The 18,613-nt window shown below is 41.4% G+C and overlaps 1 protein-coding gene across 20 annotated transcripts in view; it reads right to left on the bottom strand.

Moving 5' to 3' along the window:
• The window catches only part of MITF (melanocyte inducing transcription factor), a 178,537-nt gene that overhangs the window by 12,622 nt on the left and 147,302 nt on the right, over nucleotides 1-18,613 (bottom strand). For 8 of the 20 annotated variants that reach the window (XM_072128670.1, XM_072128671.1, XM_072128669.1 and 5 more), the window contains exons 3-8: nucleotides 7,303-7,515; nucleotides 5,272-5,364; nucleotides 4,258-4,287; nucleotides 3,656-3,773; nucleotides 1,409-1,465; nucleotides 210-285 (exon numbers count right to left, since the gene is read on the bottom strand). In XM_072128670.1, the coding sequence (XP_071984771.1) occupies nucleotides 210-285; nucleotides 1,409-1,465; nucleotides 3,656-3,773; nucleotides 4,258-4,287; nucleotides 5,272-5,364; nucleotides 7,303-7,515 (587 nt within the window). Of the gene's footprint in view, nucleotides 1-209; nucleotides 286-1,408; nucleotides 1,466-3,655; nucleotides 3,774-4,257; nucleotides 4,288-5,271; nucleotides 5,365-7,302; nucleotides 7,516-9,149; nucleotides 9,296-18,613 lie in introns of those variants that run through there. The other 12 variants (XM_072128673.1, XM_072128675.1, XM_072128674.1 and 9 more) reach the window with 6 other exon arrangements.

The raw sequence follows: 18,613 nt of genomic DNA on the forward strand, positions 1-18,613 counted from the left end.
CCTCATCAGGTGTATCTCCCCTCTGTATGCTCTGCTGGTTCAGGCTGCTGTGTTTATGCAGAAGCTCAACATGACCAAAGATGAAAGGTCACGACAAAAAATAATCTAAATGCAAAACTACAACTCCCATCATGCCCTGACGTAGTTTCCCTACAAGACGAGATCCTGACTACTGGCCGTGAACATAACATATACAGATTTATACTCACGGGTCATTGGATTTGGGGATGAGGGTCCCTAATTCTTTTATGCGGTCGTTGATGTTAAACCTTCTCCTTCGCTCGACTGTAAGAGGAGGAAAAAAAACTTGTAAGTGGAAGCAAATGCACCGGACACGGGATATAGAAATCTAAACAATCGGATAATCCGGAATTTTATTATAAAATAGAACTCGGCCATAACATGGAATGTGAACTAAATTAAAGTATCTGTTTTGAGCATAAAGACTGCAGGCAGTGTTCTGTATTGTCCCTGGAGAGATGTGGAATCAGACCTATGTTGCTAGTAGCAGCAGGACTGTGAAAATGGATTTATATTTAAGGATTGTAGCTTCTTCAAGTGCACTCAGGTATGTCCTAACACTGCTGTGCCCTGTGCTCTCTGCAGGCTGTATTAGGTATTGTCCCTGGGGAGGCGTAGAATCCTTTCTGCATGTTGTTAGTAGCAGCAGGTCTGTGAAAAATGGATTTACATTTCAGGACTATTTCTCTGGACTGTCCTCACACTGCTGTGCCCTTTAATCTCTGCATTGTCCAATCCCCTTTGCTGCAGGCTGTAACATGCTACAGGTTACACCCTACAGGAGTCTCTAGGAGTGGGTGGGGCTGCAAAGTAGAGAGCACAGAGTGCAGCAGTGTGAGGACACGCCTCCAGTGCACTTGGAGAAGCTACAATCCTGGAATATAAATCCATATAGTACAGTCCTGCTGCTACTAACCACATACACAACAGTTTGATTAACCATTTCTCCAGGAGCAAGAAATTCGACTTTTGCACGGACAAAACCTGCTCACAAATTTCCTTTAAGTGCATCTTCTACTTATATTTGAAATCAATAATATTTAGTTTAATCTAACCAGCGATTTATTACAGATTCTTCAATATTATAAAGTTAAAAGAAAAAGCAAAACTTGAAAAAGATGTAGAACCTGCACTGCCCTAAAATAGCCACTAGATGGGGGCATTGCACTTCAAGAACAAAGCACTTCTGCAAATAGGAAAAAACTTTAGATTTTTGGGGGATTATTGTACATTACGGAGTTTTCTCCTCATGGAGAATTGCATGTGGCAAGACTAACGGACTATTATGCTGCTACTGGCTGCGTCACTATTCAAGGACACGTGCATGTCACATAATCCACTACACCAACACACAATGGGCTCTGCTACAGCAGAAGGTTCAACCTACTGAGATTGTGATTGTCTTTCTTCTGCCTCTCCTTGGCGAGTGCCCGCGCCTCCGACTCTGCAAAAAAATAGTGGTTAGAGTTACGTATCACCATACACAATCCACACCAGCGAGGGAGACAAGATCAGCAATGATATGTAGCAGAGCCGAGTTTGTTATTTGGCCAGAATCATGGAAGCAGCTCAAGCTACACCTACTACAATACTATATGGGATAGTCACATGACAAAGTCAGCTCTGCTACATCTGTATAATACATTTTACCCCCAGACTATGTCTATGGTTTATGCTTATCCAGAATAGGGAAAGAAATCAGTTCACCATTACGGCCTGGTTTAACCCATTCTTTGCTAGTGATTTAAAGCAAGCTGCCCATACACTACAACGCTGCGGAAAATGATGGCTCCATATAAATAAAGCTAGATTATTATTATTATTATTATTATTAATAATTAATTATTATATTATTTTTATATTATTAATTATTATTATTTAGAATTATTATATATAATAATTCATAGTATCATTGTTACTAGTTAATTATTATGAAATTATTTTTATTTTATTACTATTAATTATTATTATTAATTATTATTATTATATATAATAATTAATTATTAGAATAAATTCTAATTATTTATATAGATTAAGCCAAAAAGAATTTTAAGACAAAATTCACATTTGCCATAAAAAAAGGCTTTATTTTTGCCATTCCATATCTCATAAATCACAATTTTGTCAAATATTATTATTTTTTTTTTTACAAAAATAAGATCTAAAATCCCTGCAATGCCCATGCCCGCCACTAGATGTCAGTCTGCACCCATCATCATCCTCATCTGACTTCACAATCCGAGAACGTTAACCGTACGCGTTATCCTAAAGATAATGAGCGTCGCCAGATAAAGAGCCGCCGCGTCACTGTCATCACCCGCTTAGCATTGTGAAAAATATGCGCAAGTGAAAACACCTGCGATTAAAAAAATTTAAAAAAACACAGTCGAAATGTTCCGATTTCACAATTTTTCGTGAATTTGTCACATTACTTCTGCCCTCTAGTTGGGTAAGGTCACGGTAAGAAAAACTTCAAGGTCAAGTAGCGTCTGGTTTTATATGAAAAATGTAATTTTTATCTTTAAGGCCTATAATATAACGGAGCAGCAGAGTTGAGTTTGTCATTGAACCATTTTTGCTATATAGATGTGGTATTGGACAAACTAAGCTCTGCTATGCTGCATCTGTAGAAATATACAGTTTCCTATACACCAAGGCTGTCCATTACCCCAAAAAAAGAAGAGCTGAAAAACTGGGAGTCTATAGTAAAAATCATATTTTACTGCGGGGGATTGCATGGCATGCTGGGAGTTGTAGTTTCCAGAAGTGAAGAGACATATGGTATCCAGTAGGGGCAGTATATCCTATCTCTTTAGTAGCAATGACCTGCAGAGGGGCTCTAAGTGCAACCTACTGCACAAGAGAAGGAGAAGATGCTGAGAGTTCTCGCTTTACGACAGCTGCTCTACTGCATATAACCAGCAGGGGGAGTATGTAGTATGGAGAATTAAAGGGATTTTCCAATATAACCCATCCATATCAGATCACTCCCACCCATTCCAGCATACAGAATAGTGAAGATGGACAACCAGCTCCATTCTCTGTGCAGTGGCCGGGGGAAGGAACTGCAGCTGGTCTCCGATACATTTGAGTTGTAGTTCTCCGGCCCAACCACTACAACCCTTTCAACAAGACACCCGGTGGAAATCTCTGAAACAATGGCCAAGTAAACTTTTTGTTGGGCTGTAAGGAGACCTTAAGTATTTCAAGTATTTTTTTCGGAATTCCGCTTTAAATATTTGTATCTTGAATTTAATTTTCATAATATTTATCTTTAATAATGGCCATCAAGATCTGATCAGTAGGGATCTGACTGAATGATAGGTCCATAAGTACAATAGCAGTTTAGTCTGTTACTACATCTCAATCCTATTCAAATGGGATGCAGTACCGCTCATGGCCACACTACTGTGTATGGCGCTATACCCGGTAAATAAAAGCCGGAGCAAAGTGCTCCACTCTGCTGATCAATAGAGGTATTGGGAGCCAGACGCCCCACCCATCAGATCTTGACATCATACCAAATCCTAGAGCTCCCCTTTAAATTTTTCTGAACGCGACTCCGCTTTTTCTCTATTTGAGCATGAGGCGACTGCAGTAAAATCGGAACCTCTCTAATATGTAAATCATTTACCTGTAAGCTCCCGTTTGATATTGGGAAGATTAGCAGGACATGAATTACTGATGTTTAACCCTGGAGCTGGCATACCTTGATTTCCATAAATGTCAATCAAACTTGCAGACACTGGCATCTGGAAAAAAAAAGGAGAAAAAAAAAAACTTAAGAATACTTTCATTTTTCATAAAACACATAGAAAAATTCTATATAATGCAGGAGTTAAAGGGTTTCTCCATTGGGGTTTTCTAATAATACAAGGCTCAGAATGCATTCAAAGTTAAAGAAGTGATACTCGGCTCTTCGATTCCCTCCTTCCTGTATCTCTTGTGACACAAAAGATGTCACTCAGCCAATCAGTGACTGGGGTGTGTCTTTGTTGCTCCCAGTGATTGGCTGAGCAGTCACTTCCTGTTTGTCAAGAGGAAACAGGAAGTAGACAGTATGAGGAGATCAAGGCAGTATCGGAACAGGAATCTATGAGGCTCAATAGCGCTTCATAACCCATTCTAAACCATGTATACAAGTACTGCCCTGCTGGAAACCCCCTTTAAATAAGGTTGATCACATTTAAAGTCACAGCATATTTTTCAGGGTTAAGAAAATGGATGAAAACTCACATGGGGGACGAATGATCCAGCGTGTCTTATCTGCAAAAAATAAAACCTACATCTGTTCTAACAATGTCGAGCGAAGACAGAAGGGTGCAAACCCAAATATCAATGATTTAACCCTCCCCCAGCAAAATATATTTTGGCAATAATTTCACAATAAATAAAATTTAAAAATAAAACATAAAATTAATATATTTTTTTTAAAAAATCTACATTATGCAGAAAAAATTCCGATTTTATTTTTACCACTTCTTGTGGAATTTTTACACCTACAAAAATCTTTTGAAACCACTCTGGAAAAGCTTTCAAAGTAAAAGATGGACGGAAAAAAAATCAGATCTATAGAAAAAAAAAATCAGATCTATAGAAAAAAAATCACATCTATAAAAAAATAAAATAAAATCTATAGAAAAAAATTTCACATCTATAAAAAAAATCAAATCTATAGAAAAAAAAACATCTATAAAAAAAATCAAATCTATAGAAAAATATCACATGTATAAAAAACAAACAAACAAGTGATTTTAACTTGTACAGAGATTAGATTTCCTGATCCAAAGCTCCAAATCCTGTGCATAAATAAAATGATAAAATGGTGGCTGCATGCAGTCACCACTAGAGGGTGCTAGAGAGCTCACAGTATACAGTACTCCCTCTAGAGGTGGCTGGAGGATGCCAGTATTTGATCTTTTATAGTTATGGCCATGTAGAAGATTTGGAACAATGTATCAGGAAAATAGAGCTCCAAATTCCATGCAGGATAGGGAAGAAGTGTCTGATCTCTGGTGGTCTGACCAATGGGACCCCAGCGATCAGGGGATCAAAATTCTCCGGCAAAAGGATGGGGCTGGTCCTGCACAGCTGGTGCGTGACCATGTGTAAGTTACTATGTAGCCCTGGACTAAATCTGTGCAGTAAACTTAAAAATATCATCAGATATCATAAGGATGAAATAATTGCATTGCCGAAAGCTGCCGTAGCGTAATAGACATATTATAGACACTAAGAACAGCGCCGTACCGTGTTTGCCATCTGCATGGCGGGATCCATCATGAGGATTTCTTCATTATAGCTGGATTCCAGGCTTATGATGTCATCAATCACATCATCCATCTGCAAAAAAAAGCAATGAAGAAATGTTAAAATTCTATGAAATTCTGCTCGTTGCTTGTGAGTAGCAGCAGGACTGTGAAATATGGATTTACATTCCAGGATTGGTGGTTCTATAAATGCACTGGGGGCATTTCCTCACACTGCTGTGCTATTAACTCTTCTCCACTACCCCTCAGTCGAGCAGGTCAATGCAAAGCATTCAGAGCACAGCAGCGTGAGGACACTCTTCCATTGTACTTGAAGTTCCAATCCTGGAATAGAAATCCATATTTCACAGTCCTGCTTCTACTAATAACATACACAAAGGCCTGATAACACATCTCTCCAAGGCCAATACCTAACACTGATTACAGTCTGTATGATCAAAACTGTATCTTATTCAGTTACAAATATGTGACAGCCTGTGGCCGCCACTAGGGGGAGCTCAGTGGATACAGATTGATGCTGTCCTATTAAACCCAATCAGTGAATTTCCCTCTAGTGACACTTTACATGGTGCAGGGTAATGTGAGTCATGGGTCCTTTTCCCACATTCACTGAGCTGCAGTTACCCAGCTCAGCCACCACACAGAGAATGGAGCTGTTCTCCAGATTTCATAACTGAATGGTTTCACTTTAATCCCATTTCCCTTCATTCTGAAAAGGTTACACAATGTTCTGCGTACACAGGCGAAGCTTCTGCTCAGTTTGCAGGTGATACTGATGTATTTATGGTCCACACTATTTTCGGATTTTGACACCTCCAGGAGTTACGCAAAGTTTTATCAACTCCAGGTTTTCGACTTGACTTGTAAATGAGATAACATATAGGTTATAGGAAGACGTCTACAGATCTGTGACCCCGGAGGCTTCCATAGACGTCACACGGATACAGAACAAGTCTGGTTCCGCCTGTAGTGATGCAGAGTCCAGTTAGTCTTAAAGGGGTTGTGCCTTGAGTCCAGGTCACAACCTATCCACAGGTCAGCCCCACCAATCCCTGTAATGGAGCTTTAATTCATTACAGCTCTCATCACTTCCACAGAAAATTCATGGAATTGCAGAACACGTCTTGGATAAGTTATGGTCTGTCTATACTGTGGATAACTCAGAACTTGATATCAAGGCACAGCCCCTTTAAGGGGCCCCAAAATTTTAGAATTCAGTGAGATTTCCCTGAAATACTTAATAATTATTTTTAAATTTTTCTAGCAATGTTGTTTGTGGATTCCAAAGAAAGAGGATGAAGAGGAAGGTAATGACGAAAGAGGACAAACTAAAGACGGAAGAATACGAATGGATATATAACGAGAAAAGGAAATATAGAAGGAGGGAAAAAAAGAAGAGAAGGAAAAAGTAAAAAAAAAAAAGAGACAGAAGAGAGAAAGAGGAGAAAGATGAAGAAAAGAAAAAGTAAGTAGAAGAAAGTGAGAAAAGTAAAAATAGGGAGAATGAAAGAAATAAAAGGAAAGTGGCGGAAAAAGGAATAAAAATGTTGGATAAAAAAAGAAGGAACAAGAAGAAGAAAAGGAAAAAAAAAGAAGAAAAAGTGAAGGACGGAGGAAGAAAGATTAAGGATAAAAGAAAACATGGAAGAAAGATAAAAAAGGGGAAAACTACTCAATAATAGAAGGAGAAGAATCAGGGAGAAGAAAGAAGAGTGAAAAAAAGAAGAGAAAGAAAGAGGTCGGAAGGCTAAAACAATGGCCAAAAGAAGAAAGAAAAGGAGGAACGAATGAATGCAGAAAAAGAGAAGAAAAATGAGAAAAAAAGTAGCAAGATATAAGGAAATAGAAAATAATAGGAAGATGATGAAGGAGAACAAAGAAGGAAATGGGAAAAAGCAAAATAAAGAGAAATGGAGGAAAATGACGGAATAAGAGAATGAAATGTGTCCTGAGAAATCCCCGAGTATCAGCGCTGTGTATCCTGATGGTGAGTAGTAGTAGGGGCACTCACCTCCTTCTCGCAGGTAGTGGTCAGTGTCAGCATAGCCATGGGGCTGTTGGGGGCGCTGTTCCCGGGGGGCATGATGTGGTCCCCGGGCTGGTTGGGGCAGGGCAGGCTCAGGGCTTTGCTGGGATGCTTGGCTGTGGTCAGGTACTGCTGCACCTGCTGCTTCTGCGCTTGCTGGATGTGATATTTCGTAGGGTTTTCAAGGTGAGTCTGCACCTGGAACATAAAGAAGATGCAGTCACACTCTGATATCGGACGAGCTATTCCGGCACGATGGGGGCGCAGGTTTAAAATAGTTTATTTCTCTAGGAAACGTAGCACCAGGAGAACATCCACATGTAGAGGAGATGGGGAAGAAACAAGATACATAACTGCTTGGCTCCACCATGATCATTATTTTAGGCTTATTACTAAATGTTACTTTTTTTTGTTACTTTTTGAGCCGGAATATGCTGCAGAAAGTTACAATTCATAAATTTCCTATAAATCCACTCGTAAGAAAAACTGCAGATTTATAAAGACTCCAAGGGCTCCATATATTCCTGCCATTGGCTTCTCAACAATTGTCCAAATTTGTCACCAGTTACTAAAGCGATGGGAGAAAGTGACGACCCGTAAGGCGCCGCTGTCACTTCTATTGTGGACACGACCGACACAAAGGGAAGGGATAAGGAAATTAAAATTACAAACTACAGGCGGTCCCCTACTTAAGAAGACTCGACTTATATACAATCCCTAGTTACAAACGGACCTCTGGATATAGGTAATTTATTGTACTTTAGTCCTAGGCTACATTGATCAGCTATAACAGTTATCACAGGCGTCTGTAATGAAGCTTTATTGCTAATCCTGATTCTTATGACAACCCAACATTTTTAAAATCCAATTGTCACAGAGACCAAAAAAAGTTCTGGCTGGGGTTACAATGATAAAATATACAGTTCCAACTTACATACAAATTCAACTTAAGAACAAACCTACAGAACCGATCTTGTATGTAACCCGGGGACTGCATGTATACATAATACAGAGTAGATGTTCTCACGCAAAAAAAATGTAAAAAGTTTCAAATGCTCTTTACATGAAAAAAATTATGATTTCAATAATAATAATAATAACAATAATAATAATACTGATAGTAATAATAAAAATACTACTACTACTAATAATAATAATAATAAAAAATACTATTACTAATAATAATAAAAATAATACGACTACTGTATACAGGCAGTCCCCGGGTTACGTACAAGATAGGGTCCGTAGGTTTGTTCTTAAGTTGAATTTGTATGTAAGTCGAAACTGTATATTTTATAATTGTAGATCCAGACAAATTTTTTTCTTGCCCCAGTGACAATTGGAGTTTCAAAATTTTTTGCTGTAATTGGACCAAGGATTATCAATAAAGCTTCATTACAGACACCTTACAGCTAATCATTGCAGACTGGGACTATAATAAAGCATCCAGAGAGCTTCACCAGAGGTCACAGTGGGCAGAGGGGTCCGTCTGTAACTATGGGTCGTCTGTAAGTCGGGTGTCCTTAAGTAGGGGAGCGCCTGTATACAGATGTAGCAGCGCTGAGTTTGTCATGTATATAAGGTTTATCTGCACATTATTGATTGTGATGCCAAACTTAGCTCTGCCCTGTGTGGCTTAGTTGGGTTTGTCGATTCGGAAGTTGTCATTTTTTTGACACCTGTAAGTTTATCTACCACGGTAGAAAACATGGATCTACAAAAACAGTTCAGCTCTGCTACATCCTGACACTAAGAACACATAAAAACCAATACAATGTAATACAATGTAACACAACGCAAAACCATGAGCCAAATACACAGCAAAGTCTCACCTGGTAATGGTTATAGTCGAGCATTTCCAGCATGTTATTAGGAGTTTTTTTCTCCTAAATCCTGGGATTTTTGGTATATTTTGGCTCGGGAGCTGCTTTACACGACCACCACAAACAAGTATTTTTGGGAAGTGTGCTAAAGAAACTTCATCACTGGAGTGCGGGGCTTATAATAAGCTCAGCTCATTAGTTACGCGTGTAAAGAAACAAACGCTTCATACAAGAGGGGCTTTTTTTTGGAGGCGATGCAAGTGTAGCCATTTACTCCGATACAATTTTTTTTTTTAACGACTTTGACGTCATGGCTTTTTTTCATAAACATAAAAGGATCTCTTTAAGGGGCCGTGTTATCAAAGTCAAATTGACAAAATGCTCCAGGCGTTCCGTCTATTCATCTTTTGTTCCAGTGCTGCTGATACACAGGGCTGTGCCTTCAGAATCCACAAGGTTAAAAAGTTGTGTGTTCTATAGATTTATATATAGATTTATTTTATTTACTTTTTTTTATTTTTTTTTTTGTTCTGAGAAAAACTGAGGCCGTGCATTAAAATTGCTACACATGAGACTCCCCCGCACGTGTACGGCCGCTTCCATGCAGAGAAGAGGACGGCTCCGTGTGCGCTTCATGTGCATGACCTAATGCAGATTCATGAGCTAGAGGAAATATCACAATGGGGTTGAGTTGTGACCCCTTTATGGCAACTGATTGGGGGGGGGGGGGGCTCCGATATTGAATTTGTTTATACACTTTAGGTAAAGATTAGTAACCAATCAACTGATACAACCATTAACATACTAGACCGAACTAGGGGATCGATCTGTGGAATGGGCTAAAAAAATGTGACTTACCCGTCGGTAGACAATGGTGGGTGGCCAATCGCCAGAATAGCCATAGTGACTATTAACCAATCAACTGATCCAACCACTAACATACTAGACCGAACTAGGGGATCGATCTGTGGCATGGGCTAAAAAATTGTGACCTACCCGTCGGTAGACAATGGTGGGTGGTCAATCGCCAGAATAGCCACTGTGGCTTTTGGATCCCAATGCCAAATCTTAAAGGGTTTTTTTTTCAACTAAACTAAAATGCTGATCGTTTGGGGTATGACACATCATGAGAATGGGGGCTCTGATGTACCCCACGTCGGACTCCCCGTCGCTCCCAGAGATGAGGAGAGCAGTCGGTCGCTCCTGGCTGGGCTACCCAGTTCATCTCTATGGAGCTCGCAGAGATTGCTGAGTACAGCTCCATAAATATGAACGTTCTCATGATCTCTTAAGTGAGACCTCCACCGATCAGGAAGTTAGACCCTATCATGTGAATAGGGCCTAACATGTTTTATGGGAAAACCCTTTTAAAGGCATTGACCACTTTACCTCATGATTTTTGTAATGTGTGTGTGGGGGGAAGGATATTAGGTAATTTACCACTATACATCTATAAATAGTTCTGCTCCGCTTTACTGATATGTAAAGTGAAGCCTCCTGTCTTTTACCTCATCAGTCAGAGATTCCTGACCATAACATGTCCGCAGATAGAGGGTCATGTGATCTCTATCTGTCCATGAACAATCGCCCTGCCAGGACCTTGATCTTATATTCATAAGGTCCTGCCAGGGCGATTGTTCATGGGCAGATAGAGATCACATGACTCTCCATCTGCGGCCATTTTATGGACAGGAATGTCTGGCTGATGAGGTAAAAGACAGGAGGCTTCACTTTATATATCAAGAAAGCGGAGAAAGCACTAGTAATAGATGTATAGTGGTAAATTACCTAATATCCTGCCCCACACACACTTACACACACATTACAAAAAACATGAGGTAAAGTGGCCAACCTCTTTAAGCAGAGACCCCTAAATATCATGTGCCCTTCATGATACTGGTGCCTTCTAGTGTAGTACCAAGACCCATCTGCAGCTGTTACCCCAAATGCTGTAACCAGTTTTTAGTCTGATAACCTCAACCTCTTAGACCCGGTTTACATCTGCGTCAGAATATCCGATACCGTTTTCCATTTTAAAAGATTGTAATAGATTTGACATACGGTAGTTGAATGGAAGGTCTGTTCATCTTCCATACTCCATAGGATACCATCTACGAAATGCAAATGTGAACTTAGTCCTACGCAAGAACTGCTGAAATCAAGTTTGAACTTAGCCTTACGGCAGGGGACCCCAAACTGCGGCCCGCGGACCGTTTCTATGCGGCCCCCAGCAGTCGGGCAGGGGCTTCCGTCCGTCCGGACAGGAAGCTCCTGCCCGTCACAGTATAGTGCTCGATGCGGCCGGAAACGGCCGCTCGAGCACTATTATTGGAGGTGGAGCGATTTGGCCGGAAAACTACCCCGGCGCACATCGCTCTTTGAACCTGCATGCGCGGCCGCGTGATGACGTCATCACGCGGTTGCGCACCTTTTCCTGTCCGGCAGCCGCAAGAAGAAAGAAGACGGAGGGGGGAGGGGCCTAATATATGAAATAATTCATTATGGGAGCATAATATAAAATAACTAATGGTGGGGGGACATATAAAATAACTAATGGTGGGGGCAAATAAAAAAAATAACTAATGGTGGGGGGCATATAAAAAAACTAATGGTGGGGGGACATATAAAATAACTAATGGTGGGGCAAATAAAAAAAATAACTAATGGTGGGGGGCATATAAAATAACTAATGGTGCGGGGGGGGGGACATATAAAATAACTAATGGTGCGGGGGGGGGACATATAAAATAACTAATGGTGCGGGGGGGGGACATATAAAATAACTAATGGTGCGGGGGGGGGACATATAAAATAACTAATGGTGGGGGGGGGACATATAAAATAACTAATGGTGCAGGCAAATAAAAAAAATAACTAATGGTGGGGGCAAATAAAAAAAAAATAACTAATGGTGGGGGGCATATAAAATAACTAATGGTGGAGGGGCAGCATAGGAAATAATTAATGGTGGGGGGAGGGCATAGGTAATAATTAATTATGAGGGACAGTCTAGTAATTAATAGGGGGGCAGCATATTCAATAATTAATGGAGAGGGGTCCCAGTATATTAATAATTAATTGACCCAATTAATTAATTCATTGGGCCAGTATATAAAATAGTTCACAAGGGGGTGCAGTATATTAAATAATTAATTGAGGGGGCAGTGTATTACAGATGCGGTCACGTGTACTGCTATTTATCCGGCCCTCCAACGGTCTGAGAGGGACAATGAACGGCCCCCTATGTAAAAAGTTTGGGGACCCCTGCCTTAAGGGGTCATTCTTTTCTTTCAACCCCCAAGGGGCCAAGTTGTAGACTGGATGCTCGAAATGGCCAGAAAACTTCCATAAATGATATGGAGTCTAAATTGGCCTATGTCAAACTAAGTCCTGGTTCCATCTCTGAACCTTCTAGCCCAAGACAAAGACCCCCTACAAGTGATATGGATGAAGGAGAGGTGAGCAGCACCAGATCACAGAAGAGAAGTTTCAGTGGTGCACACGACCCTGGTGCCCATCTTCTCCAACAATGATAAGTTTCTATGTCATGAAATATGGAGACCATATCCTCAACGTCTGAAACCAAACCATGGTAGAAATCAGGGAAATTATTTACTGTCTTTAGAGTTGTTTCTATAATGAAGATCTTTATATAAAGACAAGAACAAAAACATAAGAACACCATAAAACATATCTCAAAAACGTGTAACTTTTACTATTACATAGAGGCAATAAATCAAAACAGCACCCTTCTCCAGCCTCTGGTTCCTGCCACCCCACATCATGCCACAGGATTATTCATGTCTCTTTTGTCAACCACAACATCTTGGAAGAAAAATGGGGTCAACTTGAGCTTGGGTCCCCCCTCTGTAGGGTCAATAGACAGCCTTTGGTTGTTTTAGTCAACCAGTCCGGAGCCATGTCTGGAGGTCACGCTTGGCTTTAGTAACTAAAATGTCCTGAACTTTTAGGTCAACAAACTTTGAAGGGACATTCGACAAGGGTCTGTCACAGACAATCGGCTTCTTTATGACCAGGCTGTGGTGGACAAAAGGGTGAACAACAGAGACACAACATGGAGACCCTGCTGAGATATGTCGAGCTGGCCTTTGAAGAAAAGGTCTGAACGCGATGTTAGAGCAGGTTTACTTATCTATTGTGCAAATCACCAGTGTGAACATATGCTGAGAAGATAAGAGAACTAGGACCTGGTCTACAGTGAAATAGTGGGCTACCCATACATAGGGGGGATATATTTGGACTTATGTGTGAACCAGACCTGAAATAGGTGCAGTCCTGGGCGTACAGGTAAAAATTGCACCACTTTCCCCCAATATGCCGAGTGGACGTGGAGGGGTGCCAAGGTGGCCCATGCGGAGCGCTCCTGCCCGGTGCCTGCACACTACCTATAGCCCATGGTGCAATTCTGCACCAGGTCAGACCTGGCCAGAGCCTCCTGATAAATGCGCCTGGTGCCGGGAAATGGGAGCACCATCATACAATGGCGCATTTAGCGCCAGCATCTGCAAAACGTGCCCCATAATGCAAGGGACCACCATTATACTCTGTGACATGATATGTAATACCAGGACAGACATAACCCAGCATCGCTGCAGAGCTGACGCCACATTGATGACCACTGCAGCCTATCACTGTCCTGATAGTCTCAGACAAATCCTATAAGGATAATTATTTTATAAATTACACCTAGTAAAGAACTGGCGCAATATGTGACGGGGATCCAGAAATAAAAAGAATAAATGACTAGAAAAGAAGAGTCCTGATTACCCCACCCACACACAGTGATTGACAGTGAGAATCCCAATTACCCCAACCCATACAGTGATTGACAGTGAGAGTCCTAATTACCCCGCCCACACACAGTGATTGACAGTGAGAGTCCTAATTACCCCGCCCACACACAGTGATTGACAGTGAGAGTCCTGATTACCCCTCTCAGACATAGTGATTGACAGTGAGAATCCCGATTACCCCGCTCACATATAGTGATTGACAGTGAGAGTCCTGCTTATTCCGCCCACACAGCGAGTGACAGTGAGAGTCCTGATTACTCCTCCAACAAACAGTGATTGACAGTGAGAGTCCTGATTACTTAGTCCACACACAGTGATTGACAGTGAGAGTCCAGATTCCCCCCCCCCCCCCTGCACACAGTGATTGACAGTGAGTCCTGATTACCCCACCCACACACAGTGATTGACAGTGAGAGTCCGGATTACCCCGCCCACATATAGTGATTGACAGTGAGAGTCCTTATTACCCCACCCACACACAGTGATTGCCAGTGAGAGTCCTAATTACCCCACCCACACAGAGGGATTGACAGTGAGAATCCCAATTACCCCGCCCACACACAGTGATTGACAGTGAGAGTCTGGATTACCCCGCCCACACACAGTGATTGACAGTGAGAATCCCAATTACCCCGCCCACACACAGTGATTGACAGTGAGAGTCCGGATTACCCCGCCCACATATAGTGATTGCAATTGACAGTTCTGATATTCTCACCCACACACAGTGATGAGTAGTGAGTCCTGATTACCCCTCCCACACACAGTGATTGACAGTGAGAGTCCTTTTATTACCCCACCTGGGGGATAAGGATTCTCACTTTTAATCAAAGCTTGTGGGTGGGGTCAGCAGGACTTTTATAGTTTCTTTTAGGAGTCCTGCTAGGATTTACTGAGAAATCCTTCTCTATAACATATAATCCTATATATCACAGAACTCGGCTCCTCTCACTCTATCACATCCTGCCCTAACAAAACCAACAAAATATCCACCCTTCCCATAGTGTAATAAAAAGATGGACTCTTATGGATCCCATCACCCCGTCTATAATGTGGAGAGCACCTTGTAGACAACTTTATTAGCTGCTTTACATGCTGAATACTAGAACTAATTCTAGGGTTTACAGTTAATCCAGCATATTTGGATCAGACAATGGCCCGGTCTGTGCTCCCCACCAGTCAGCTAATGGCGCTGCAAAATAAGATTGGTTTTACACTTTTAACTGAATCCTATGTCCAATATCCAGAACTAAGCGATAAACAAGACATTCAGAAGCAGAAACTATCCCTGATCCGTCTACGGACCCAACCATTAATGCAATGATCTGCTGAGAATAGGAACTGCACAAACTGTACTTCACTCATTGGTTACAGAAACGCAGATAAGTGAGAAACAACAAGAATTAAAAACAGAAATAATCACATAATAATAACATCAATCCTCCAAACAAAAAGGGCAGTCACCAAAAACGTATCAGACAGAATAATGTACAATAGATTTACTGGTTCTAATTCGAGCTTTGCATAAAATACGGTAAAATCGGAATTTGTGCAAAATGAATTTTAGACCGATTCTTTCTGGCCCGCTAGAATAAGGGGTGTGGCTTCAAAGAGGAAATGGGCGTGCCTTAAAGGCGACAAAATGCGGTAAAATTTTAGGCATAAATTCTCAGATTTATCGGGAGCCGTATTCTGCCGTAATAAAAATTAATTTTTGTGGTCAAATTTAGCAACTTTTTGCACATTTATGAACTTTTCAAAAAGAAGTGATGGGGTAATGAGCATAGTCTGATGGGTTCACACTGGGTTTTTGCCATCGATTATTTGGATACATCTGTCCGATTCCCAACATGTCCATACAATGAAGGGCAAAGACATATAATAATAATAATAATAATTCCCTTATTTATATAGTGCACACAAATTCCGCAGCGCTGCACAGAACTTGCCAAATCAGTCCCTGTCCCCAATGGGGCTCACAATCTAATCCCACTGTATCCTTCTGCAGGAGGAGAGGGAACATCAGTAGAAGCCAGTGATTGGCTGCTGCTGGATGTTTCCATACAATGCCATTGTCCAACTTGCAAATCCACCTATACGTTCAGCGCAGGCCGGGGGTGGATGCAATACTTTGCATCCGTCCCCCATTGGCTATTCTGGCCTTCACTGAGCATATACGTTGCCGGATGGTAAGATGAAATACAATCCATCCTGTATTTTGTACATGATCCGAAGCAGATGGAATAAAAAGTTGTCCCGACCTGCCAGTATATGTAGGTATATGCTCTGTGCTCAGCGTACAATGAAAATTCGAGCTGTTTGTATCAGGGGGCACTCTTTCTTTCCCCTCCTGACCAGACAATAATAATAATTCCTTTATTTATATAGCGCACACAGATTCTGCAGCGCTGCAAAGAACTTGCCTATTCAGTCCCCAATGGGGCTCACAATCTAATCATCCTACCAGTATGTTTTGGAGTGTGGGAGGAAACCGGAAGACCCGGAGGAAACCAACGAAAACACGGAGAGAACATAAAAACTCTTTGCAGATGTTGACCCTGGGACTTGAACCCAGGACCCCAGCACTGCAAGGCTGTAATGCTAACCACAGAGCCACAATGCTGCCTTACAATAACCTTTGCAATATTGGTTGGACACACGATGAGTCAGCAATGTGAATGTGAGCCAAATTATTGTCTTTGGCATGAACTAAGCCAAAAAATGGAAAAAAGGAATTGTAATCCGTCTAGTTTTACGTTTCCAGCAGTTACTATGTAGAGTATGATGGACACTCGCGGATCCTGTGCTCATATTCCTAGGATATGGTCTATACTCTCGCAGCCGCTGGTTCATACGTCCCCCATATACGTGTCTGATGTTGGGTAATGAAGCCGGGGCTGGGGGGATGAACATACCACAGATTTACAGAGGACGTTCATGCGGCTCGGGGACAGAATAGACGTTTGTTCTCTCGGGATCGCCGTAGGTCTTGAAGTTTATCATTTAAAAATAAGTTATTTTTCCAGATCTTTCTCCCGGCTGAATGGGACTTTTTGTTTGGTCAGAGATTGCAATATCATGGGATTTTCAAGCAAAATGTTAAATATTTTAACATTTGTTTTTTTTAGCCAAACAAATAACAGTGCGCCCAACCCCCGCGCAGGATATAAGGGGAAGCGGCATCAATGAAGACGCCCACAAATCAGAGACTTAAAAGGGTATGAGCACAACAAAAAGACATCTACATTGAAAACTTTTGTTTATACATTATATTACATGCTGCTTTGTACTGCAGAGCTGCACTCACTATTCTGCTGCTGGTGCAGTCACTGTGTACATACATGACATTACTTATCCTGTACTGATCCTGAGTTACATCCTGTATTATACCCCAGAGCTGCACTCACTATTCTGCTGCTGGTGCAGTCACTGTGCACATACATGACATTACTTATCCTGTACTGATCCTGAGTTACATCCTGTATTATACTCCGGAGCTGCACTCACTATTCTGCTGCTGGTGCAGTCACTGTGTACATACATGACATTACTTATCCTGTACTGATCCTGAGTTACATCCTGTATTATACCCCAGAGCTGCACTCACTATTCTGCTGCTGGTGCAGTCACTGTGTACATACATGACATTACTTATCCTGTACTGATCCTGAGTTACATCCTGTATTATACTCCAGAGCTGCACTCACTATTCTGCTGGTGGAGTGACTGGGGGGACTATGCTTTCTCCACGAGTTTTCTGGAGGAGAAGGCATGAAAATCTCTCTGTCCCCGCCATTTTCCTTGCTTTTGTAACCTGCATGCCACTTTGCACATGTCAGTGAGTGAGGTAGGTGGTGGGTGGCAAGGTTGTGAACAGGGCATTTACAGTAATCTCTGCCAAAAAACTGGCAGGGACTATTGTAGAAAACTCTGCTGGGTCAGATATGGTCTCAGGGCCGAACCCGGATGGAGCCTCTTAGTAGATACAGGCGTTGGTGCCCTGTAGGGCCGTCGGGGTTCTTATTTCACCCCAGCTGTGACTACCACTAGGAGGAGCTCCTCCTAGTGGTAGCTGCACACAGATGGAAGTAAAAAATTTTGTTTTTTATGAGATTTTTTGATACTTTTACACAAGAGATGAACAGTCGAAGGGAATGAAGACAAGTGGAAAGCCACAGAGCAAAAATAGGACCCTCTGATGTGACATCACGCTCCGCTCTCTGTGGGTTTTTTGTTCTTAAACGACCATTACTCACAGTTTATAGTTTGACAATTTCAAATCCTAAAAATAGGAGACTCTTTGAAGGACAAATTTCAGCCAAAGCCGCGCAGAGGAAGAGTTTGATGTAAAAGAAGCTCGGAAGCGCCCCCCCTCCTAGTGCACGGAAGGGAAATTCAGTATCACGTCCTCAGGCTGCAGCATATAGGGCAAAAATCCCATTACCCAAAGCCTATGTCATAAGTTATCCCAAATATCAAATATTTACCTAGATCTCTATTTTAGGCCAAAGATTCGGAGATGTTTAATCTCTTACTGTCTCTTTAAAGTGGGTGGAGCCGTTTTATATGTTACTCCAGATCAATTACAGATGCATAGTTTTTTGTGTAATTAATTTTTTTTTAGGTAATATATGATCCAGCACTATAGCAGTAGCTACG

This window comes from Engystomops pustulosus, chromosome 10 (assembly GCF_040894005.1).
Source record: "Engystomops pustulosus chromosome 10, aEngPut4.maternal, whole genome shotgun sequence".
Lineage (NCBI taxonomy): Eukaryota > Metazoa > Chordata > Amphibia > Anura > Leptodactylidae > Engystomops > Engystomops pustulosus.